The sequence below is a fragment of the Crassostrea angulata genome, chromosome 5 (genome assembly GCF_025612915.1).
Source record: "Crassostrea angulata isolate pt1a10 chromosome 5, ASM2561291v2, whole genome shotgun sequence".
NCBI classification, from domain to species: Eukaryota; Metazoa; Mollusca; class Bivalvia; order Ostreida; family Ostreidae; genus Magallana; species Magallana angulata.
The window spans coordinates 42,273,005-42,300,772 of NC_069115.1; the positions used below are offsets into that span (position 1 = coordinate 42,273,005).

Below are 27,768 nucleotides of genomic sequence, written 5' to 3' on the forward strand. Positions count from 1 at the left end.
CAGCCCTATCACTATAGGGACTGTGATTTTGCAAACTTGAATTTACACTATCCGAGGATGCCTCTACACAAGTTTAGGCTTTTCTGGCCAAATAGTCTTTAAAAAGAAGATATTAAAGATTTTCTCTATATATTCCTATGTAAAAATTCATCCCCCATTGTGGCCTCACCATACCCCATGACTATTATTTAAACAAACTTGAATCTTTACGATCTTGGGATGCTTCCACTTAAATTTGGGCTTTCCTGGTACAGTACAGTAGATCTTGCTAAAAAAAAAAATAGAAAATCTGTCAATTTTTATCCACCTCTTTTTTTGGGTAAATACCAAGCCCCTTTTGTTGTTGTACCTGTAAGAAGATTTTTCTCTATTCCAATTTACCCCCCCCCCTCCATTTCGTGGCCCCCCTTTTCTCTAGGGAATCATGGTTTCATCAAACTTAAATCTGCATAACCTGTGCTTTCACACTAAGTACTGAGTTTTGGACCGAAAACTTTCCCAGAATATTTTTAAAGATTTTTCTCTATATATTCCTATGTAAAAATTCAAACTGCCGTCACGGCCCAGCCCTATCACTATAGGGACTGTGATTTTGCAAACTTGAATTTACACTATCCGAGGATGCCTCTACACAAGTTTAGGCTTTTCTGGCCAAATAGTCTTTAAAAAGAAGATATTAAAGATTTTCTCTATATATTCCTATGTAAAAATTCATCCCCCATTGTGGCCTCACCATACCCCATGACTATTATTTAAACAAACTTGAATCTTTACGATCTTGGGATGCTTCCACTTAAATTTGGGCTTTCCTGGCCTTATAGTTTTGAGAAGAAGATTTTTAAAGATTTTCTCTATATATAAAAATTTATCCCCCATTGTGGCCCCGCCCTACCCCCAGGGACCATGATTTGAACAAACTTGAATCTACATTATCTGAGGATGGTTACAATTTGAGCTTTCTTGGCCATAAAGTTTTGAAAAGAAATTTTTTTAAAGATTTTCTCTATATATTCCTATATAAAAATTTATCCCCTAATTGTGGCCCCACCCTACCCCTGGGGACCATGATTTGAACAAACTTGAATCTACACTATCTGAGGATGCTTCCACTCAAATTTAAGCTTTTCTGGCCTTATAGTTTTTGAGAAGAAGATTTTTAAAAAAAATTTCGATATATTCCTATGTAAAACATGACCCCCCTCTTGTGGCCCCACCCTACCCCCGGGGACCATAATTTGAACAAACTTGAATCTACACTACCTGAGGATGCTTCCATTTTAATTTGAGCTTTTCTGGCCTGAAAGTTTTTTAGAAGAAGATTTTTAAAGATTTTGTCTATATATTTCTATGTAAAACTTGATCCCCTAATTGTGGCCCCACCCTACCCCTGGGGACCATGATTTGAACAAACTTGAATCTACACTATCTGAGGATGCTTCCACTCAAATTTAAGCTTTTCTGACCTTATAGTTTTTGAGAAGAAGATTTTTAAAAAAAAATTCTGTATATTCCTATGTAAAACATGACCCCCCTATTGTGGCCCCACCCTACCCCCGGGGACCATAATTTGAACAAACTTGAATCTACACTACCTGAGGATGCTTCCATTTTAATTTGAGCTTTTCTGGCCTGATAGTTTTTTAGAAGAAGATTTTTAAAGATTTTGTCTATATATTTCTATGTAAAACTTGATCCCCTAATTATGGCCCCACCCTAGCCCCGGAGACCATGATTTGAACAAACTTGAATCTACACTACCTGAGGAAGCTTCCACTTTTATTTGAGCTTTTCTGGCCTAATAATTTTTTAGAAGAAGATTTTTAAAGATTTTCTCTATATATTCCTATGTAAAACTTGACCCCCCCATTGTGGCCCCACCCTACCACTGGGGACCATGATTTGAACAAACTTGAATCTACACTACCTGAGGAAGCTTCCACTTTGATTTGAGCTTCTCTGGCCTAATAATGTTTTAGAAGAAGATTTTTAAAGATTTTCTCTATATATTCCTATGTAAAACTTGATCCCCCCATTGAGGCCCCACCCTACCCCCGGGGACCATGATTTGAACAAACTTGAATCTACACTATCTGAGGAGGCTCCCATTTTAATTTGAGCTTTTCTGGCCTGATAGTTTTTTAGAAGAAGATTTTTAAGGATTTTGTCTATATATTTCTATGTAAAACTTGATCCCCCCATTGTGGCCCCTCCCTACCCCTGGGGATCATAATTTGAAGAAACTTGAATCTACACTACCTGAGGATGCCGCAACACAAGTTTGAGCTTTTCAGGCCGAATAGTTTTTGAGAAGAAGATTTTTGAAAAATACCAACAAATTTTCAATAATTCTCAATTATCTCCCCTTTAAAGAGGGCGTGGCCCTTCATTTGAACAAACTTGAATCCCCTTCACCTAGTGGTGCTTTGTGCCAAATTTGGTTGAAATCTGCCCAGTGGTTCTGGAGAAGAAGATGAAAATGTGAAAAGTTTACAACGCCAACGCCGACGACAACGACAACGACGACAGACAACGGACAAATTGTGATCAGAAAAGCTCACTTGAGCCTTTGGCTCAGGTGAGCTAAAAACAGAAGAAAAAAACAAAAGATCGTTTTAAAGGCCGAACTTTTTTACCGGGTGGTAAATCTCAGGTGAGGGCGGGGCTTAATTTCTAGAGGTGTGAAAGCCTCCGGGGCTAGAAGTCTACCTGCAATCGTGAACACTGCTAATCAATATACACAGGAAGCAAATATTACACAAGATATAAATAATTAGTCAGAATTCGTCATAGTTTGAATATCTTTTTGTTTTAATGACCATACGAAGCGATTTTATACGGAAATGTCCGAGCACGTGTGTAAAGCACAATTTAAAAAAAATTCAGTAAACTAATTCTGCTTTAAAGATTTAACTCAGTTCATTGTGTTTAGCACTTGACATTGTTTAAGACGTTAATTTTAACAAATATAATTGTATAAGAAAACCATACGATCAGTAAAAATATTCACTTGAATGTAAGGGCAGCCAATATACGATGACAACTAATGGAGTTCGTTTTCCATGGAGTGACGTTTTCGTGCAACAAGTTCCAATTGAGTGTATAATCAGTAAATACAGCTTTAAAAGTTTGTTTTAAAAAAGAAAATTTGGTATGCTTGTTTTGGGCTGCATGCTCATTCATCGTCGTGAAATTTATTAGGTCATATACATTCAACATGATTCAAATATAAATTGCGTATTTTCAACTACTGAATAATAAAACTATTTTTCTCATTTATCCGACCCTTACACAATTCACTTAGAGAAAATAAACATGTTTGCCTATTAATTAAGGTGTCGCTTATAATTGAAGAGATGCTAAAATTAAATTGTGATGCAGCAAAAATATTGCGCGCGCGGGGGGAGGGGGGCTTGTGTATGCCTTCCTGACTTTTGAGGAGAATAGTTACATGAGAGAGAGAGAGAGAGAGAGAGAGAGAGAGAGAGAGAGAGAGAGAGAGAGAGAGGGAGGGGGGGGAAGAGGGAGGGAGGGAGGGAGGGAAGGAGGGGGTATATTTTTTCTTATTAAAACTGTTACTACATGTACATGTATATCATGGCAACATTCTTAGCTGCCCGTTTTTTTTATTTTACTGTGTGCAAGAGAAGATACATGTAGATGTATTACATGTGTTGATAATGAACAGCAGTTCAATTTCAAAAGTATATAATTAAAAGTACCGTAATAGGGTGAAATATTATTTGACCACTGTTCGTTATCACCATACCGGTATTTCATTTTTAATTTAACACAATACTTATTTTGATATCAGCGACTGGTGGGGGGGGGGGGGGGGGGGGGGTGAGGATTTAAAAATGTTTAACATGTTTAATATCCGACTTGATTTAAATAATTAAAAAAACGCATCTAAAATGATTGATATAAAGAGTATTTTGTTTATTTATATGTTTTAAAAATATATATATTTCAAATGGATTTAATAATCTAAAGACCACAAATAACCTTATAAGGGAATTACATAATATCTTGAACAAGGTGTCAGACTGACAATTTACAAGGTTGAATATTGGGACATTCACACCTTTTGATCTACAGAAAGTATGTATACTATACACAGATACTGACTCGCTGATCTTCATGTGAAGTAAAACTTCAAAGACATTTTAAAGTCCAGACCAGTTATCTTCTCTCTTTTGAAAAAAAAGTCAGTATGTTGAGCAATATGGTGGAATTTTTTTTATCGTTAAAAAAGTTGTCCCTCCTCCACATATATGTTACATTAAAGTTTTAAAATACAGATAATTTAAAGCTATCTATAAATTGTAATTCATAGTTTTAAATTCTCTTAATTTTAAATAACTTTAATGTAACATATGTACTAATATTTATTTGACAATATTGATTAAATGAAATTCATTGTAAAAAAAAAATCAACTAGATATTTAGTTACTAAAACATTGATTTTGAAATATATAAAAATATTTTCCCATTTTTATTGAATAAGTTGCTATATTTTGTATGATAATTGGATTCCAAGTTTTTAGATAAATACATGCGTGGATCGGAGGATTGGGGGGGGGGGGGGTCAGAGGATAATTTAATTTTTTTTAAACTTACATAGACTAGTACAACTATCCAAAATATGTCTAAGCTGGCCCCAAAAAACAAGTATCCCTGCCCTTTCCCTGGAAAGAATTCTGACCGCGCATGTAATTTTATATGAACTTAAAGAAATAGAAGCCCATTTTCTCTCTTGTAAGCAATAGGATAAATCAAAAGAAATCCAGATTTTGGTCTCATATAAAGTAAATATTCAATTCATTGTTTAAACATAATAACTTATAAAAACATACTAGGTACAGTGGGTTACAGTGGTGTACAGTGTTTGTCAGTACCCTGTACAGTGGTGTACAGTGGGGTACAGTGCTGGTCAGTGCCCCGTACAGTGGTGTACAGTGAGGTACAGTGCTGGTCAGTGGGTAGGTACTGTGCTGTCCAGTGGAGTACAGTGGAGTACAGTGGCTCTGTACAGTGGGGTACAGTGGGATACAGTGTGGTACAGTAGCGCTGTACAGTGGGCGTACAGTGGATTTACAGTAGGGTACAGTGGTTATTCAGTAGATGTCAGACAATGTCAGTCAATTTTTGGGAATATCAGTGGATTTTGAATTCAGTAGTGTGAACCAAAAGTTGAAGGTTGCATTTTGTAAAGTTCATCATTTTGAGCATCTTTTCTTCTATACTGCATTTCAAAATATTTTCCTTTTTTGAGATTTAGGTGGTCATAGTTTTGGACTCTTGAACCCATAAAAATCCTTATTACTGAACACGTGAATAAATCATTACATTACTTGGATACATAACTGTAAGCTAAACATATTTGCTTCTATAGCCTTTCATTAAATTTCCCACAGTGAAGAGCTACAGATGAAAGATTTAAGAGCAGTTTGGTGCCCTAATTTTAGGGGCCAGCCCCATTTTTCTTGATCTCAAATAAAAGGTCATTTAAATCTCAACACATTTTGTTCAACAACTGTTTAGAAATTCGTAACCGTTCTTGAGATATATAGGAAAGAACATTTTAGGGGCTGATCCCTTAACTCCTTATAGGGGCCGTTTAACGAAATTTTGAAAATTGCATATTATTTAACACATCATTCTGAGCATCTTTTCTTCTCTAATGCATTTCAAAATATTTTTCCTTTCTGAGATATATGTGATCAAAATTTTGGAATTTTGGCCCCTAAAACCCCTTATTACGTAACACATGATAAAATCATTAAATTGCTTGGATATATAACTGTAAAATAAACATATTTTCTTATATAACTGTTCACAAAATATCCTTCAGTAAAGGGCTATAGATGAAAGACTTTAGAGCCCTTTGGTCCCCTAGTTTGAGGGGCCAGCCCCTTTTTCGTGATATCAGTTGAAAGGTCTTGTAAATATAAACATTTTTTACCTTACATGTCATAACAAAATATTTTTCAGAAAAGAGATAAACAAAGAAAACGAGAAAAAATAATGACGTTTTTTTTAATCTCAATTTTCGGGTCCAGGCGGGCTTCAACGCTTTTGGCGATCGAAATGATTTTAAACCTTCATGCACAATTTCAGTCTTCCGTCTATTATCACTGAAAATTTCAAGTTTATATCTGCTATAGTTTAAGAGGAGTACTGCCGACAAGATACCCCTCTGAAAATCGATAAAACGACTATATCTCAAAACCAGAAGTGACGCCATCAATAAAAAAAGAGTTGCAATACGGTTCATATCATCATCTATTAGATCGCAAAGTTTAATGAAAATCAATTGAGAAGTTTTCGAGGTCTCGCGTGCACAAAATTTGTAAGAAAAAAAATAATATAGAAGAATAGGGAAAAAGAAATAAAGCAATAACAATAAGGTCTTCCGTTGGAAACGGAAGACCTTAATAAGAAACAGTAGAATAACAGAAGGGTTTTCCGTTGAAAACGGAAAACCTTAATAAATGTAGTTAATGTGACTGAATTATTAAATAACTGTTTATTTCAAAACATTAATTGTATGGGGATCAAGCAAAAGTTTTAAAACTGTGTATACTTTAATTTTGAAATGTCTTATGATAATTACATTAAGGTTTAAACTTACCTCAGTGGCTATTTCTTCTTCAAAGTGGGGATTCTCTTCTAGAGGCATCCATAGTCTGATATCATAGTCAATACCACTGGAGGCCAAAACTAAAAAAAAAAAATTCCCATCAATTGTTGTTTTTGATGATGCTATAAAATTCTTTTCTAATAATCCTTGAAATGATTCCCTTCTTATTTGCAATTTTAAATTAATGCATATATGTAATACATTTTTTTTAAACTAACATGATAACTCTTAAAAATACATTCAATGATTACATTCAATGATACACAAGTCTTACTTGGATCTATAGGATGAGGCTGCAGACAGTTGACAACATGGCGGTCAGCCTCTAACAGCATGGCTAGCTTGGCTGTGTATCGATCCCAGATAAAAATATGGCCACAGTCAGACCCACTCATCACAAACTGGTCTCCCCAAAAGTTAGCTTCCTTTATCTGTCAAAAAATATTACATCTGAACTGATTACTACATTTAAAGAAAATTATGTAAATTATCAATGTAGCGCTGGAGGACTACTGATATGTGTTAATAGTACAATATCAAAAAACAAGACCAACAAGAGATGTTTATAAAACACTTATGCCCCTACTCTTGGAAACATCTGCAAGGAAAATGAATGGAAACTACAAATAACTGAAATTTTCTAAGTCCAAGGCACATAACTCTGTCAAAAAATGTTTGAACGTAACATAAATTGGAATTTGTCTACGTCCAAGGGGCATAACCCTGTCGAAAATTGCTCAATCGTATCCAATATCAAACTTGACCTAAATATTATTATGATAAACCTGTATACCAAATTTCATTTCAATATGTGCATCCTCTATAAAGAAAATGAACAGAAACTGCAAATAATTGGAATTTTTCTACGTCTAAGGGGCATAGCTCTGTCGAAAATTGCTCAATCGTATCCAATATCAAACTTGACTAAGATATTATTATGATAATCCTGTATACCTGGAACCAAATTTCATTTCAATATGTGCATCCTTTGCAAAGAAAATGAATGGAAACTGCAAATAATTGGAATTTTTCTACATCCAAGGGGCACAAAATTTGCACAATCACACCCAAAATCAAACTTGACCTAGATATTATTATGATAATCCTGTATACCAAATTTGATTTTAATATGTGCATCCTTTGCGAAGAAAATGAACGGAAACTACAAACTACAACATTGGAATTTTTCTACGTCCAAGGGGCACCTAAAATCGAACTTAACCTACTAGATATAATTATGATAATCCTGTATACTAAATTTCATTTCAATACTAGTATGTGCATCCCTTGCGAAGAAATTGAACAGAAACTGTTGGTGGACTGACCGACCGACAAACAGCAGCAGCAAAGCAATATGCCCTCCCTTCTCTGAAGAGGGGCATAATAAATGAAATTTCCACAAAATATGGTAACTCACTGTGTATATGTAGCATTTAAACCACATCCATAGAATGTTCGTGATATATTTTGAATTGGACTTTTCCAAAATATTGATGCATCAGTGCAGAAATATCATGGTAAAACGAGTTCAATTATTTAGAAAATTTCTGTATGGAGCATATATGCAACCTCACCATGGTTCTGGCATTTCGGTGACCTTTGAACTTGATCTTGTGGAGCGGTTGGTGTATAATCCTCGTTTCTATTTCTTCATTCTCCCGCTCCTCTTGACGTTTCTTGTACAGCTCCTGGAGTCGGATAGCTGTGATGTGTCTCTCCAGAGTCTCCCTGCTACAAGTACATTCATCATTTACCTATATGACTAGCAGTCATTACATATATATGTTTATCATACGAAATGCTTCAATAATAAGTTAGGAGAATCTAAAAATGTGTATGCACTGCAACAATTAAAAAGCGTGGGTTTCATTCTCCAGGGTTTCCCTGCTGTACAAAGATGTATACATTTAGCAAGCAGTCAATTAATATATGTAAAATGCTTTTATCTTAAACATATATGTTGATAAGTTTGGAGAATCAGAAAATGTGTACAAATTTGCACAGTTAGAGGTTAGTTATGTTTCTACGTGTAATACATACATAAGAGTTTTGATTATTCTTTGAGGACAGGGAATTCATTATTCCTTATCATGGTACATGTAACTACATGTATTTTTACCAAACCCTAGGCCTGTACAAAGTAGTAGATATACTAATACAGTTTATCTTTTTATCATTTACTGGTATTTAGTTTCAATTGTGAGGGAGTGAAGAATTAACATAACAAACTGTCATGGTTTCAGCACAGAAGCCTGACCTTTGACCCTCCCCCTCCTCATCAGAGCTGGCTGCCTCGTTCCCCTGATGATCAGATGTCCTTGTTCTGTTCTCTATTTCAACATCTTCTTCATACTCACCTAAAAGTATCATGTGGTTATGCCAGGCACTGTATATTTATTTCATACTCAAATATTCTTATAATATAATATCCTGTAAAATTTCTATGAAAAAATTCATGATCTTCTAAACAACTTTCAATTTGCATACAGACGAACATAACTGATGGATCCTGAATTACAAAAAGTCTATTTAATGCTTTGGACAAATATCAAATTTGATAAATTGAATGTCCTAGTGTTCTATCATTTATCTGTAGCATGATTAGACGAGTGACTGGCACCCCTTACAACAGGTATTTCCTTTTCTCCTTTCTCAGACGTCCCCTTGAATCTGTCCGGCTGCAATCCTGAGCCTCTCTCCCTACAGAGTCGCTCTAAGATCCTCATCCTCCCAATCTGTCTGATTTTCTCCTTGACTGCTGCACTCGCCTTTCTTCTCCCTGCTCTCTGTGTTTGACCGTCTGCTTGTGAACTACTCAATGGCTGGTTCTCACTCTCTGACTCCAGTAAAATTTCACTGGATTTTTCTGCTCTCTGAGATTCAGCTGTGGAATTAGTTTCAGTTTCAATAACAGTATTTTCACTTTTCTCCACCGATTCCTCTTTTCCAGATTCTCCTGAGAAAAAACCACTGTCAAAAATATTACTGCTGTCTGTGGAGTCTGCAAACCCTACAGAATCCTCTCTCATTGCCTCCTCACCCCCTTCAGCAGCTTCATGGCTTTCAAAGTATCTATTACTAGTGGGAGTCGCCTCTCTTACTAAAGGCTGCAATGAGGCATTTTAAGCATTTCGCTCCAGAATATATATACCAGCTTCTAGACTTTTAAACCTGGCAAAGCCAAGTCTGACAGTACTACTAGTGGTACCCTCAGATGAATACTGAAGACTTATCACTTACTCTTCTTTCATTAACAGTCCCACATGCTGTCCCCTTCCTAATAATAATCAGTGATAATATCAAAATTTAACCAATTATTCCTAACTTTACCAAACCTAGTGTAGAATACCTTCAACAGTTTTAAAAAGAAATTTACATTTTTTATGTTGAGGCAAGGTCCATAAGGTAAAGAAAAACATTATAATTTAAGATAACAGATTAAGGGGGTTAATTAAAAATGATAGACTACATGTATACGGAATTTGTTTGTGCATTGAAATCTACATGGATATGAAGACTAATCGACCCTAATACAAAATGAGTGAAACTTTTTGAATCAGAATTAGGATTAAAAATATGAACACCAATCTAAGCAATAAGGGAAGTAATAGGTTTTAAAAGAGGTTTTATTAGATTGGGTTAGAATTGTTAAGTCCTATAGCCAAAATGACATAAAAGTACTTAATAAACATATATGGTTTAATCCTAATATTGAAATTAATAATTAATCAATTTTATACAGAATTATTTCAATTGTGCTATCAAATTTATCAAGGATTTTTATAACAGAAGAAGGCAATTTTTTAAGCCTTGAAACTCGTAGAAATTCAAATGTTTAGACCAATTTTCTGGAATATATGGGTTTGAAAGGAGCAGCTTTTGAAATATTGAATGCCTAAAATAATAATAGGGTAGAATATGGACCATTTATTCCAAATTCCCTAAATATTTTTTACAAACAAAGCAAAGGATGTAAGAATATGTATTATGTACTTATCGATAACAAAAATGAACTAAATTCGTTCGGTATAGAAGTGGACAGAAACTGGATTTGATTATATAAGGAATGAATTTAATTTCTGGGTATGTTATACGATATAACATAACTTTGGGCAGTTTACGTTTTATAAAGCGCAAAGAAGTTTATAAAAAAGCGTAAACTGTCCCAATTTATCTTACAATCGTATCACATACATAGAAATTAAATTTATTTCTTACAATTTAATTTTCTACGACTACAATAAAAAAAATGCCCATTGTTAAATAAAATACTGTGGTATCATTAAATTTCGTGAGGGCTCAATTTTCGAGGAATCGTGGGTACCTCTCAATAACGAATTGATATACATTATGTACTCCACTTATTAATAAATTATAGTTATGAAGTAATGTATTATTTTGTAGGTATAAGAAAATACACGAAATTACGTCCCCACGAACGAATAAAATTTCAGCAATCCAAAAAATTTGCCCCCCACGAATATCAATGATTTCACAGTAACATTTTTTTAAACAAAATTCGTCAAGCGGATTAATACGTTTTGCACGCGCGTCGTATTGTGACGTAGGGAAATTATGTTATACGATATATAAGAACTTGTCTAGCCAATCAAGTTTGATGTTACAATCAGAATTAAATTATACAGAAATAGAATGGAAAAATATTGTTTAACTCTCATTTAAATCCTCAAAAGAATCCAAATTTCAATGGTTGCAATTCCAAATTTTACGTAGAATTTTGCCAACGAATGAGTACCTTTTTAAACTCAATATAATTGATTCACCAGCTTGCTCTTTCTGTAATCAAGATATAGAGACTATAGAACATTTATTTGCTGACTGTTTTTATATCAAAGAAATATGGCACTACTTTGAAGAATGGTTAAGAAGCAAGTTTAATTTTTTAATGACATTTGATAAAAAAAACTATACTTTTTGGTAAATGCAAAAATAGAAATATGTATAGACTACAAAACTTATTGATTCTTATAGTAAAACAATTTTTTTTTTGCCAGTAAATATAAGAATGTCCCAAAACTCCCGATGCATATGTTTAAACGAACTGTCACTGATAGAATACATATTGAGAAACTATTGTTGCTTAAGAATTGTAAAGCACTATAAATGATATGAGTTAACAATACAAAATCTCGGATACAAAAAAAATGCTATTTTATTTTTTAGAAGAGTTGATATAAGATATATTTTTCACATATTTATATGATTTATTTGCTCTCACCTGACGTCAGAAGTGACGTTATTTCTATAATTTAATCAAAATCACTCAAAATTTGACATTTTTTTCATCTTTCTACGAATGGTAAATATAGAGCGCATGCTTGAACAAGGAAAACAAATCACTTATTAGTCTTGGCTAGATACATCTCTAATTAAAATATTATGTTTGTTCAAGCTTGCGCTAGATACAGTATGTTTTCTCAAAGAAAAACTGCTTGAAAACAAGCTATTTTATGCTTAAAAAGCAAAAATGGCGGGAAAAGGCTGTCTTTACAATGCCATTTATCTAAATTGTGGGAACTTGAATCAAAATGAACATTAAATAAAAACATCACACACACACACACACACACACACACACACACACACAGATATAGATAGATAGATAGATAGATAGATAGATAGATAGATAGATAGATAGATAGATATATATATATATATATATATATATATATATATATATATATATATATGAACATGCGCGGATCCAGAAAATTTTTCCAGGGGGGGGGTCCGAAGGATAATTGTGTTTGCCAGGGGGGGTCCGAGGCATATTTTCGCGATAATTTTACTATGTAAATTTAATACCCCCCCCCCCCCCGACCCCCCCTCTAGATCCGCGCATGTATGAAGATCCAATAACTATTAATATCATTCTTTATTTGGCTTTTAAAGTTAAGGATTTTTTATTACCTATGACGTTGTTCACCTTGGGACGTTACGTTATGATTTTATCATTTAATATTTATTCGTTTGATGAGATATCGGCGCTTCTGATTGGTCGAAAAATTTCTTTGATACCTGCATCAATAAAATTTTTGGCCGGATCTACTTTTCTCAACTGTTCTGATCTAACACTATTTATAGAACGGGAATTTCCAAGATAAACACTGTCAACAAAATGTAAAGTTGTGTCTGTTTTATTGTCAGCAAACAAAATGCAACCTTGTGAATATAAAAACTTGAAAGTTTAACCTTCAAATTAAACAAAACACATTATTTGATTCACGAAATAGAAAATTAAGCGTCTTCTCACGATTTCGTCTGCTTGAGATCAATCAACATTTACAGCGAGGCTGGCTGTTCCTTTTCCAGGAATATTATAACGAACATATAGGCCTATAAACTTTCACGGTAACACTGCTGTTCAAATTTGGTAACGAAGATTTTTAAATTTACACACGTACATCATCGGTCATCAGAATAAGCGTCGTAAAGAAAAGCTATGAGTAATGCATCAACTCCTTCGGCGCATTCCAAGCGACAGATATACCATTTAAGTACATCACTGGCCATCTAGTTACCACAACGTTTACAAAAGTCGCTTATACATACTATTCTCTGTCGACATATAATCTATTTTCATCCACGATCGCCTTTCCTTGGATGGTTATGTCCAGTTGCATATTCCAGCGATCTCGCTTTTATTACGAGTTTTTCTGCACAGTGAATAATATCACAAGCTATCGCATGTATTTTCCTTTCGTTTTCAATTCAGCTGGTTCAGATTTTAACTCACTATTTGTGTTTAATCCTTTAATTCAGCTCAATAGCTCTGCATCAGCTGAAGGCGCATCCGTTTTGAATATTGTTGCTGTTGTTGTTTTGTATTCATACGCGCCGCTTCATTTACATTATTTACCTTTTTGATCAATAACACTTCACATTTTTTTATTTGAAAATGTTTTATTAAATGATAAGAAATGAAGATAATAATTTTTCTATTGATCGACGTATCAAAGAAAAAATTGACCGGAAAACTTTTTCATCAATGCGCTACGCGCATTGATGAAGTTTTCCGGTCAATTTTTTCTTTGATACGTCGATCAATAGAAAAATTATTATCTTCATTTCTTAAATCAACTTCATTTTTATGTTACGTATATAGCCCCATTGTTTCATTTGTTATAATCTTTGCTTTTGAAGATATCATTATTAAATTCTTATTAGATAACTTATTAATAACTTTTAATAATAATGCATATATATATATATATATATATATATATATATATATATATATATATATATATATATATATATATATATATATATATATATATATATATCAAAACATAATGTTTTATATAATCCAGGGCGGCTCCGTGCACATTGAAAATGTAACTGTCACGAAAACTACAAAGTCTTTTTTTACGCACTTTCATATTTTCTGAATAAATCATATCAACTGATTTTATAAAATACATGTGCAATTCGAAGAATGTTTTTAAAATTATTCATTATTCATTATCAATAATTAAGTACAATGAACATGACATTTTAAAATGTATGGTGCCAGTTATGCGCATTTGATTCCTGTGCATGCTATATGAAAAAAAAACTTCGCCAACAGTCGATCTTTCTATTTCTCATTTCGCTTAAACTTCTTTATTCTTCTGTACATTAACACATGATTGTCACTTTAGTGATTTCATATCAATGTCTATTTTACTTTTATTTTCGAATTTTACTTTGATTCGTTTTTAAATCGTCATGGCTTGCTTAATTCTATGTTGCTTTAATATTTTTTTAATCCGAAATAATTTAAATTACTTTCTTACATATTTACTGATCTTGTTCCTTTGTACATTATTATACATATGATAGTGTCTTAATTAAAAACGTAAATTCTGCAATCAAATCGTTTCAATGAAAAGTCGCATTTTTAAGCTAAGTAGTAGTGAGTTTGCTACAATTGCCACCCCCCCCCTTCGTTCCGGTTTATGAATGCGGGATGTTTCGTTCTTAAAGAGACCATCGAGCCGATTATTTTGCTCCTACATGTGTCAATAAAAGATACAATGAGTTCACCAAGTTCTGAAATAGTATATATTCTTATAATAATGATAATTTTCACAAGCTTGGCATGGATCTCGAGGGTTTGAAAATTAACGTAGACACCTACAAAACTAAATAGGGACTACATCATGAAAGGAAACATGATAATGTGCGATACAGAAAAATGATCATTTCAATAAATTCAAAAATGTGTTTGAATTAAAATTGAAGTTTAAAAAAAATATTAGTTATTAAGTCAAAATATGAATGAGATATAATTTATTTTGAATTAAATTTGTCCAGGATCGAAACGTATGTTTCTTCTATGCCACACTTATTGCTATAATTAAAACTCCTAATGTTGTTAATTTTGTTTACTTTTTATGTGTAAGTCAATATGTAACGTTGCTGATATTGTAGATTTTTAGCCGGGCTCTGCTGAAGGCAGAGTCCTGGCTATAGGCAGGCCAATCGCCAATGTTACTATGAATAGCACAAATAACAAAAAACCAAACAAGGTAAAGCTTCCGCTATACCAAATAGTTACACAAAGAGCCACATTTTGTCAAAAGCGTTGTCATTTTGTTTCTTTTTTTTAAATTTCGAATGAATTGTCTATCTGTTTAGTTTTCTTATTAATAACGTGTTTTTAAAACATTACTATGCATTTTAACCCCTTAACGGCCAAGTGCGCCTTTTGACGCATTTTTATGCGCGCTGAGAGAAAACTGCTGATATGATGTAAAGACATGGAGTACAATGAAAAAATTGATATATTTGAAAACAAGAGAAAAAAGGGAATTTTTTTCTAACAGAAATTTTTTTTGTGTAAGGTCATCTAAATATCAAAAAATATGATTGAAATATGCACGTACGTGCAGAAAAGCAGTCAAACGTCATGAAATATAAGAATTTGGGCTGATTTACAATTAACCAATCTTAATTTTCTGAGCAAATTTTCTAGTTGAAATTACCATATATAAAACGATTAAGATTTTTACTGCAATTTTCGTATCGGACATGATATTGTATGATTAAAAATAAAAAAGATATCCGCGAATGAAAATCGGTTGTTCTGATCGTGGAAAATAGATGATCTAAAAAGCGTGTTCAAAAGAAAATTAAAGGAATTGGATATAGAAAGAAGCAAGCCATTTTGACGTTCTATTAGCTTGGACAAGGCGTTATAAAAAAGAAAGACTAGGCTACAAATAACTGAAAAAAAAAATAATACAGATTCCCGACAGGTTCAACAAGGTTCCAGTTTCTAAAAATAAAAATTCACGTCACATGTTGGTTGTATATCAACAATGTAAACAGCGCGGAAAATTAACATGGCTTCCCGTGACGGCGAAAGTGACAGTGATTCATCCGACGACGATTTGTACAGCAGTTCTGCGGGTTCAGACATTAACATTGATGATTCTTTAGATTCTTTTTCATCTGATACGGATGAGGATGATGATCCGAACTCCCAGTCGTCCTAAGAAACTTTCTCTAGTCAGATCAGCGATTCAGAGGGTCCCGGTTTTTGGTCCAGCGAATTGCATCCCGTGTCGGTCGCACCGTTCTCAGAGGAAACCGGTCCAAGTCACGATTTGACGCCGAATGACAACATTTTGAGCTACTTCTTTTTGATGGTATCAGAGGTTTTCTTTGAGAGAGTGTCCAATGAAACCAACAGGTACGCTGCTCAGGAATTCGAGAAAAGAGGTCACCGTGACGCGGATTGGATTGACACTTCTCCTCAGGAAATCAAGGCGTATTTTGGCCTGCACATCCTTATGGGCACCAACCAGCTTCCAAGTGTAGATATGTACTGGTCACAAAACAAGTTCTTAGGTACAGTATAAATCATTAGAACTAATGTAGCAAAATTCATGATGAATTCGAGTAGGCTAATTACTAGTGTCAGTAAACACGCATGCATAGTATGCATATGTTCTAAACTGCAGAGTAGCAGGTGCGTGTTGAACAAATTACTTCTCATGTGACTTTTTTTGTAACACAATAACACAAGATACTATTATAAGAAAAGAATATGGATTTTATCAATATTAACAGTATGAATACATGTTTTGGTGTTATAATTAATTTTATTAGGCCTATTTATATTATGTAAGAAACACCCTCCTCCAAATAAAAAGAAAAACCAGCTACATGTAGGTTATATCTAAAATGTATCAACTAAGTCGGTTATTCTAATTGAATCATTTTATTTTCTATGCTATTCATTATTGCATGGTTATAGTTATTATAATACTCTTTTGTTTGAGATCATTTATTATGATCTAAATCTGTATATATCTATGTTATAGGAAACCAAGGATTCAAAGACACTATGAGTAGGAGCCGTTTCCGGAGATTGACAGAGTATCTACACTTGAATGACAATACAACTCAAGGCCCTGTGGGATCTCCTGAGTATGACTGGTAAATAAAAGTAACATATTGTAGAATGCAGTTATCATAAAAGTGCATCATCACCAGTGTCAAAAATGTAAAAATGTCATCATTTTAGTGTTGAAACATTAGTTTTTGAAAAATAAAGTTTCGTAAATGCAGTTTTGTGTAAATACAAATTGAGTAACGCCAGTTACTGTAAATTCCTTATATTACGCGAGTACTTAATTCCGCGATTCAGGTGTTTTGTATCAAATCGCGAGAATATAAAATTGCTATCAGCAATTTTTTGTTATAATTTCCTATAGTTCAAAACTGTCTGAAAAATAGAAGCGAGATTTTAAAATCCATGAGAGCTGCTATCTATAATTCAAAATTTGTTTTACAAAAATATGATTTTGTTCAACAAAACATATTTGGCATTAAATGTCTTACAGGCTTCACAAGATACGCCCATTGATAGAGATGACTCGGAGAAATTTCCAGAGGTATATGATGCCTGGACAGTGTCAGAGCATAGATGAGGGGATGATACGCTACAAAGGTCATTACTTCGCAAAGCAGTATACACCATGCAAACCTATCAAAAGAGGGATGAAGGTATTTTTTCTCAATGATTTCTTTTTTTTGCTATTTCCAAAGATCTATTTTATTATAGTTGAAATAATTTATCTAAATGCAAGAAAACAAAGCATTAAAGAAAAGCATATACAAAATAAAAGACAAGAACATGCAGTTCAATATCAAACAAAAAGGACTAAATTCCATTTGAAATACATGTACAGTGTACCTTGCTTATCATAAATGACCTTGGTTATATTTATGACTGGAAAAGTAAACAGGCAATAGGACATATAGACAAAATATTTTAACCCCCGGCCATCACATTAAAAATACAAAAATTGTTCTACCTAATAGCCTAGGGAGACTTTATTTAATTTACTTTCTTATTCTCTAGAATATAAAGTTTGTCCATAGGGAAGGGGTTGGGGGGGGGGGGGGGGGTTAATGTAGCCCAAGGACTACTGCCTCCATCTGTCCTAAATCAGTCCTGCTAAGAAAATGCTTTTTATGAAATATCTCTGGGTTAATTTGCTCTGCTCTGGGTTTTTTTTTAATTATCATTGTAGACAAATACATGTACTGACTGGCTGATGATGTAATGGGAAAGGTTAGGTGCACATTTCATGGTCATAAACAACAATGAAATGTCTTGTAGGTCTGGATGAGGTGTGAACCAAACGGATATACCAACGATTATAAAATCTATTTGGGCAAGCATGACGAGATGCAAGGACAGTCTCTTAGAGAACGGGTGGTTAAACATTTATCCAAACCACTTAAATGGAAAGGTCACCACCTTTTCTTTGACAGGTAACAAACTAGTCTTTAATGCTTTTATCTCTATGTATATACTTACTTTACTTACTTGCTCGGGGGGGGGGGGGGGGGGGGGGGGGGGGGGGGGGGGGGGAGGGTTCCTTGCAGCAAACATTTCTCTTAAATTTACATATAAAAAATGTATATGAAGTTGGTCCCCCCACTTTTCTACTTTTCAGGGAGCATATGGAAATTGAAAGGAAATTAGCAGTGGGTACAATACGCACCCCCCTCCTTTTTGAGAAGTTGTAATTTTCCAAAATTTCATTTACTTTTGAAAGTGGGGAGTAGGGCAGACAAAGGAAAGTCTTTCCTTTGTCTGCCCTACTCCCCACTTTCAAAAGTGATGCTATGTCCATCAGTTACATGTATACCGGTATATGAAAAAAAAGTAAACCTCAGAATAATGAAATGCATACTGATACAACTTCTGACAATATTGTTATGTGACATTTTCTATTTATAGGTACTTTACATCAATCCCATTGCTTCAAAATCTTGAAGTTAATGGTATTTATGCTTGTGGTACCATCAATACCAATCGCAAAGGATTCCCTCATGAGCTGAAGAACCCAACTTTTAGTGGTCGTGGTGATACCGAGCAACTGCAACATGACAATTTGGTTGCAACAGCATGGAAAGATGCCAAACCAGTAAGTGACTAATTTAAGATTGTTGATGGGAGTGTATATTGTTGAAAAAAGCATGTCATCCATTTGGTAAATCATCATTTACTTTACAGGTTCATATTGTTTCAACCACATCAGATCCACTTGGAGATGGTCCAACACATCGTCGAGTACCTGGGGGTGAGGTCATATTAATACAGCGGCCACCAGCTGTTGCTGCCTACCAGGAGAACTACTATGGTGTTGATCGTGCCATGCAGTATCGCTCCAAGTGTCCCATTGGTCGACAGTCAAGAAAGTACTGGAAATACTTTATGAATTTCATCCTGGAAGTGGCCCTGGTCAATACATTTCTCCTTTGGAAGATGACCCCTGGTGTGGTGAAACCAAGGAAACATTATTCGTTAGGTGATCTTCATGTTCATGTTGCCACGAGTCTTATTGAAGATTTTTCTAACAGGAAGCAGCCTAGGCATTTAGGAAAACATCTGATCACAGCAGCAGGTTTGAGTGAGCATCACAGCATGAAGTTAGAACGACCTCGTGGACGGTGTAAATGGTGTGCAAAAGAGGGCAAGAGGAAGGATGTTGTTTATGGATGTGACAAGTGTATGGTACATCTTTGTCAGGGTGCTTGTTTCCAAGCATATCATGTGCAAAATCAGCTTCCAGTTTTGTAATGAATGCATATGATGATCAAAGTTTGCATATTACAGTATTCATTGTTATTGTCATTTGTATCTTTATTGTATGTCACATAAGTAACTGTATTTTGTATTTGTTATATTTCTCCTTTAGAAGCAATTTACTTATTAGAAATTAAGAGAGAGAAAGAAAGAGAGAAAAAGAGAGCGAGAGATTTTTGATTATAACTTCTAATCTGAAAATGTTAGAACATAATTTAGTGATACCTGTATTATATGGGATATACGGTAGTTGATTGGCAAATAAACAAGAATGTATTTTGAGGGTAATTGCTGTCTTTGAATGGATTTTATAAAAACAAATTATCATAAACATTTCAAGATTCAGTACATTCATGTTAGGGTTACATTTTACTAAATATTACATGTACACATGTATATAAACATTTGAATACTTTAGATTTGGAGTCGCTGTGAATTTCAAACACATCAATGTATTTGTTAATTTTTTGTTTACTATTATTATACCATATCACATTTTTTTCTCATCAAATTTGTTTTAGTTGAATGTATCAATGTCTGCAAATTGTCCATGAAATACAGCATTATAATCATGAATGTATATCAAAGGTTTCCTTTATTACTTGATAATTATTTGTCTGTCTTCTAAAGAATTACACTGGTATATCACTATATGCGTTTAGGCTCATACATTGACATAAATTTGAATTAGTGCTGGTATTTAATGTGTGTGTAATTGATTCCATTTACATGTAGTTAAGAAGTAATTTTTTTGCATATAAAGTGATCACACCTAATATAGAATTGATTAGACTAGTGTATACAATGAACTAACAGTTTTTATAGGTTTCCCAATGTTAATTCCTGCTTTGTTAGATACGCTTACTTTGACTGTATGAGCTTACTCTCCACATGAAACCATTGTCTATTCTTGTCCAAGCTAAGATACTTCAGAGGTTACCTTTGATGTTTTTTGACATGTAAACTGGTTTTCAATAAAATGTTGCCATCTTCTTGCTATTACCACCCTTTGTGTAAAGTTTGATGGCTGGCAAACAGTGTGTTCTTGAAATATTGTTCGTTATTTGATATGGACAGAACTATATGTAATAATGTAATAATACATAGAAATTAACCTTTGACCTTTTAAAATTAATGATATTTGGAGAGAGCAGAGGAATCAACTTATAATCGAAGTTTTATAATTATCAATAGACTTGCAAGATATCAGATGGTCAGTTAGATATATTTTACTATTAATAACCATTTAGAATACATATTTCTGTTATCATTTTTAACGGCGCCAACGGTAAAAAAGGAAAGCATTTAGATGCTAAATGGGTAGATTCAAAGGTTAAAAAAAACTATAACTAAATTTTTTTTAGCACACAACATGGATAATTGCATAGATAATTTATAAAGTTTCTTTTATAAAGTATTTAACATTAACGCATGTTAAATCATGTCAAAAACACTCAAAATACATCAAATGTTGTGTTCGTGACCATATTGTGTTGCCATGGTTACCATAAGGTTGTGACACACAACATAGTATGAACCCTTGGTATCTGACCTTTCATAATATATATGGGTTACCTTATGTAAATTCTTTCAGAAAATGTCATAAATTTCATTTTAAAATTGTTTGCTAAATTCATGCAAAAACTGTCAAAACGGCGGCCGTTAAAGGGTTAAACACATACAATGCGCATGAATTTCCATGAACTACTTTGCTGCACGATGAAGAAACGGGGATTGAATATATAATGCTTGTTGCAAAATTCAAGGCAGCAACTGTTGAACTAATTAACTTCTACTAGACAGACTTATTTTTTTTTTATAGCCGCTTACAAAATTTGGTCGCTCTCTGATGCTTTGCCGACATTAAAAGGACGAGAGAGAGAGAGAGAGAGAGAGAGAGAGAGAGAGAGAGAGAGAGAGAGAGAGAGAGAGAGAGAGATTTTCAGTCTTTACTACACAATATGCATAAAGACACACCAAAAGAGCCCGGCTTTCAGTACTTCAGTTCTTCTTTTGCACGAACTTGTAATCAATGCTAGCTTTACATAATCTTAACCAGTACATGTACATCGCTTGCCTGCATACATAATTAAAATATTAGTTCACTAATATGTTTTGTAAACTTTATTTCAGAAGTGAATTTGGCTTTTAAAAATTCTTATCATTATTTATTATAATAAACATGTACGCTGTTTTGAACACATTTTGATTACACAGAGAAAGTAGCCGATTTAATATTTATCTGTTCATTACAATTTTGTAACACTAAAACTAATGAAGAGTTGAAAAAAAAATAGTTTATTCTGAATGATCGGATCGGCACTTTATAAGCATCTATTAAGTAATACAGCTATTGTGCCTAATTATATTACTGACCGACCACATGAGAAACAGATCGGGGGCAAAAATAAGGTGGTTCTTATATTGTATAAATTCATTTTTGCAACAATTAAATGACAATCGGAAAGTTAAATTGCATTTGCTTTAATTTGCGCTTAAATCTGTATGTACCACATTTTTAGTTATATTTTTCTTTATTTATAACATTCAGTTAAAACAATTCTCAGAGTATATATCTAATCTTTATGAAATAGATGCAATGGAAATAGTCTGAAATAATAGACGGACTTAAAAACAAAAACTAATGACATGCCATGAATAATTTCTTCTAAATATTCTAACTTGGATAACTGTAAGTTACAGTATAAATAAATAATGAAGCGAAAGTAAAAGGTTATTATTCATACTAAGAATTTTCTTTCATAATGAATTTATCAAATTTCATTTATTAATATCTATTTTAAAAATCAACAAAATGACGTAACTACAAATCTTACAATTTGTAATAATATCAAGCTATATCAATTGATAAACGACTGGATCTACATGTAGTATCAACCTATAAATTAGACACCTATGTTTTTGATAATAATTCATTCACTAATCTCTTTAATTTAGATTAATAAAACACTAATGCATATTGAACAGATAAAATAAATTAAACCTTTTTTTTTTACTATCAATTTCCCCGTGTGGAACCTCATGGAATTTTCTACACTCTTGTTTTCCGACGGGATCCTATAAAAATGCCTATATAAATGCCTTCATAAACAGTGATTAAAGTATTTATCGTGCAATAAAAAGGCTATGGGTGTCAATTAGATTGTTAAGCTTGTTTTTGGACCCGAATCGTCAGAAATTAAGAGGCTTTATATTGATGAAAATGGTTGACCTGCATGAAGTTAAAGTCGGCCGCGCGAGTAAACAGATGCTAACGGGTGGATCAACAAGTTTTTATCGGTAACTAAAACGCTGTCGGGAATATAATGATTTCTCATTAACCAGTAATTTTCAAAATTAATTTATATTCAAAACATTCAATATCAGATTCAGTACCGCAATGTAAATTGTTTCGGAATGTAAATTTTCTTTCAAATGTACATGGTTTTTTTTATGCCGATGAACAAGAGTTTTCTCTTGTTCGTATCAACAAGCACGTATTCTACATTCGATCGTGAGTTATGAGTAAAATATAAAATAATATAAATATGTTCATTTTGTTTATAATAAAATATACTGCATTATAGGGCTTTGCTATAAAGACACGTGCTCATAAACAAAGTAACAAAATTACAGCGCCGCTGTTTTGTACTATCATACGAGTTTTTTTTCTTTTACGTAACGTCATTTCTTTATGACGTTATTTTTCTGTTTTATACAAAACGTCATAAGGACCCTTTTCTCATGGGCGCAATCATATATATATATATATATATATATATATATATATATATATATATATATATATATATATATATATATATATATATATAAAGAAAGCAAAGAGTTACAATAATGATGATATTCATTTTAGGGGGCCATTTTCAGGCCTATACTATATATAGTCTTTCGCTGAAAAGAATTGGCAAACTATTTGTGATTTGTTATAAAATGTATTTATAAGAGCTGCTTGGAAATTGTGCACTAATGGCAAAAAATTGTCTATTATTATGTATCCAGTTGCATATGTATGACTTCCTGATAGCTAGTGTTCCCCTCTCTTTCTAAACCCTCTCCCACCCCAACCCCACCCCTTTAACCAAAAATACTCAACCTTCCATGGTTGAAGAGTTCATAAAAGAAAATATTCGACATTGTTTGTGTATATATATATATATATATATATATATATATATATATATATATATATATAAATATATATATAAATATATATAAGAAGCACTAACAAACCAACAACACTCGTTATCTATATTGTCGGATCAAAAGACACACAGTTATAAGATGAGATATAAAAAAGCACTAAAAATAACCAACGACACGAACAATAAAGTAAAATATTGTCAAATTTTCGGGACGACCCGTCCCTTCGTCAGGACAACAAAATAAAAACTACATATGAAAGAGAAAAAACATCTACAAAACTAGCACTAAACTAAAAACTAAATAATATATGAAAACTAAAAAAAAACCACACCGGATCGAAACGTGGCAGCTACATCTTTGTATTAAAGATTTCAAGCCCGAGAAAGAAAAATCCCGTCCGACGCAGCGGACGGTCTTTGAAGAAGTGCTAGAAGATAACGCGAACGAATTAATTTGATTGGGGGTTGCTGTTAATTAAGTACTAGTAAGAAAATTCGTAGTGAAGGTTTGTAGGGAAGATAGGCTCTGTAAAAGACCGCATAAATATTCATAAGAGTGTAAAAACTAATGGGAGTTAAATAAAGAAAATAAAATGGATAAAAAACAATTAAAAATAACAAAACCAAGGAACGAGCTAAAATGTTGAATAAATTACATGAATGAAAGTTTGTGCAAGGTCCCAAAAGGATGATGATGGTGATATTGCTACGCTTACTTGATGTTCATTTTGGTGAAGTCAATTAATTTGTTTATGCCGCCAGGGCGGAATGACTTCAATCTATGCATCCAAAATTTTTCTTTATTTTTTTTCTCTCCGCATCTGTCCAGTCTGGGTTGTGATCAATAACCAAAACAATCATGTCCTCCCATTTGTGACCATCTAAATTAAAATGTTCCCCGACGGGTTCTTTAATATTCATAGTTTTGATGGTGGAACGATGATTATTGATGCGCCTGCGGAGGTCTCCTGTTTCCCCTACGTGTTGTTTCTGACAACATTTACAATTGATGAGGTAAATACAATTGTCAGTACGACAAGAAGTATTTGCGAAAATTTTGTAAGTACGGCCAGTGATGGGGCTAGTGAAGTCGTCTGCATCAGAGCTGTGTTTGCACAACAGACAGCTGGTGTCAGAACAAGTTTTAAAGCTACCATTAGGTAGAGGGTTTTTTAGTTTGGTTCTTACCACCATGTCCTTAAGGTTTCTAGGGCGCTTGAAAGCTGCCATCGGGTTTTTTTTTAAAACCTCAACCATTTTATCATTGCTGTAAAGGATTGGCAGGTTCTTCTTTAGAACTACATTTAGACCCCTAAGGACAGGGTGGTAAGTAGTGACAAATGGGACTTTGTTGTCTTAGTTTTTGGGTTTGTATTTCAAAAGGGATAGACGATCATCTTTAGCTAAATCATCAATTGCATTCTGTACAGAGTGCGAGCTGTAGCTATATATATATATATATATATATATGTCAGTGTATGATTTGTATGCACTATAATTTAATTATATGGGAAGATATGAATTTATACATGACAGTTTGAATAAAAAAAATGATATTTTATCCCTAGCTAAATGAATACTTGCATGAACAATTTTTAAGTGAATCTAAGTATTATTATTTATCATTTTTTAGCCAAATTGTGCATGCATAAACTAACAATTAAGAATCAACCAAATCAGAGGTGGGAATGTGGCAACACAATTTTAAAAAAAAATCATAACGCACTTTGAAAAAAAAATATTCAAAGTGCGTTGCCACATTGGTCCCAAATTTAACGCACTTTGAATATTTTTTTTTCAAAGTGCGTTATGAAGGCACATGTACAATAACATGTTTTTATCATCGGGACACTTAATGCACTTTGAAATATATATGTATATATCGAAAATTCTGAATATGAATTTCTTGATTGTACAATAATTTGATAACACTAGTGAATCTCATTTACCGTCTTTGAGAACGGGGGTTGGTGTGGGGGTTAACCAATAATAAAGGTCAATTGCGAATACATCATTTTATCGATTACAGGAAGAATGTCTCCTATTCCTCACCTTTCTTTTCTAAAACATAATATGATATTCAGCAATCTGAAGTAAACATATAAGATTTGAAAGAGAAATAAGCTTTTTTGCAGTGATATTGATTTAAGAAATGAAGATAATAATTTTTCTATTGATCGACGTATCAAAGAAAAAATTGACCGGAAAACTTCATCAATGCGCGTAGCGCATTGATGAAAAAGTTTTCCGGTCAATTTTTTCTTTGATACGTCGATCAATAGAAAAATTATTATCTTCATTTCTTATCATTTAATAAAACATTTTCAAATAAAAAATGTGAAGTGTTATTGATCAAAAATGTTAATAATGTAAATGAGGCGGCGCGTATGAATACAAAACAACAACAGCAACAATATTCAAAATGGATACGCCTTCAGCTGAAGCAGAGCTACTGGGCTGAATTTAATGAATTAAACACAAATAATGAGTTAAAATCTGAACCGGCGGAATTGAAAACGAAAGGAAAATACATGCGATAGCTTCTGATATCATTCAATGTGCAGAAAAACTCGTATTAAACTAGTTTTCATGTGAGATCGCTGGAATATGCAACTGGACATAACCATCCAAGGAAAAGCGATCGTGGACGAAAATAGCTGATATGTCGACAAAGAATAGTATGTATAAGCGACTTTTGTAAACTTTGTGGTAACTAGATAGCCAGTGATGTACTTAAATGGTATATATCTGCCGCTTGGAATTCACCGAAGGAGTTGATGCATTAGGCCTACTCATAGCCTTTCTTTACGACGCTTATTTTGATGACCGATCATCTACGTGTGTGAATTTAAAAATTATCGTTACCAAATTTGAACAGCAGTGTTACCGTGAAAGTTTATATGCCTATATGTTCGTTATAATATTGAAATCCTTAAAAGGAACAGCCAGCCTCGCTGTAAATGTTGATTGATCTCAAGCAGACGAAATCGTGAGAAGACACTTAATTTTCTATATCGTGAATCAAACAAAGTGTTTTGTTTATTTTTGAAGGTTAAACTTTCAAGTTTTTATATTCAGAAGTTTGCATTTTGTTTGCTGACAATAAAACAGACACAACTTTACATTTTGTTGACAGTGTTTATCTTGGAAATTCCCGTTCTATAAATAGTGTTAGATCAGAGCAGTTGAGAAAAGTAGATCCGGCGAAAATTTTATTGATGCAGGTATCAAAGAAATTTTTCAACCAATCAGAAGAGCCGATATCTCATCAAACGATAAATATTAAATGATATTGACTTTGCCTGTGGTAACACTGATATCAATTTTGTACTAGTATACAGTGCAAACAACTCAAATGACATATAATTGGGGCGCAAACGGGGGAGGGGGTGCGTATTTATATTAAAATATTTAGTCGTACAATTGATAAACATCATATAGATATAGGTACTGTGGTTTCATCAATATTCGTTGAATATCAATTTTGTACTAGTATACAGTGCAAACAACTCAAATGACATATAATTGGGGCGCAAACGGGGGAGGGGGTGCGTATTTATATTAAAATATTTAGTCGTACAATTGATAAACATCATATAGATATAGGTACTGTGGTTTCATCAATATTCGTTGAATACCAATTTTCGTGGATTTCGATGTTAAATTGATCCTTGAAATTAGTGCAATTTCTATTTACATTTTGTGTTGATAGGGTCATTGGCCACGAATTTACGTATCCTTGAAACTGTGATTTTCACTTTATCCACGAAAATTAATACCCTTGAATATTAATGAAACCACAGTACATGTGATAAGGAATCATTCTTTGAATATTAGGAGATGATAGTTTC

General features: G+C 33.3%; 1 protein-coding gene across 1 annotated transcript; it reads left to right on the forward strand.

Annotated features, from left to right (window-relative positions):
• The first annotated feature begins 15,331 nt into the window (after positions 1-15,331).
• LOC128182957 (piggyBac transposable element-derived protein 4-like) lies at positions 15,332-19,780 on the forward strand. The gene is made up of 6 exons (XM_052851737.1): positions 15,332-16,498; positions 16,975-17,089; positions 17,497-17,659; positions 18,279-18,433; positions 18,906-19,092; positions 19,182-19,780. Exons 1-6 carry the CDS (start codon positions 16,294-16,296, stop codon positions 19,746-19,748), a joined length of 1,392 nt encoding a protein of 463 aa, XP_052707697.1. The 5' UTR covers positions 15,332-16,293; the 3' UTR covers positions 19,749-19,780.
• The last annotated feature ends 7,988 nt before the right edge of the window (positions 19,781-27,768 follow it).

Bases quoted from the DNA above. Each gene is read 5' to 3' on its own strand.
- LOC128182957 (XM_052851737.1), top strand. From the start codon at position 16,294: ATGGTATCAGAGGTTTTCTTTGAGAGAGTGTCCAATGAAACCAACAGG. The intron at 16,499-16,974 runs GTACAGTATAAA...TCTATGTTATAG, and splicing joins GTCACAAAACAAGTTCTTAG to GAAACCAAGGATTCAAAGAC. The intron at 17,090-17,496 runs GTAAATAAAAGT...AATGTCTTACAG, and splicing joins GGATCTCCTGAGTATGACTG to GCTTCACAAGATACGCCCAT.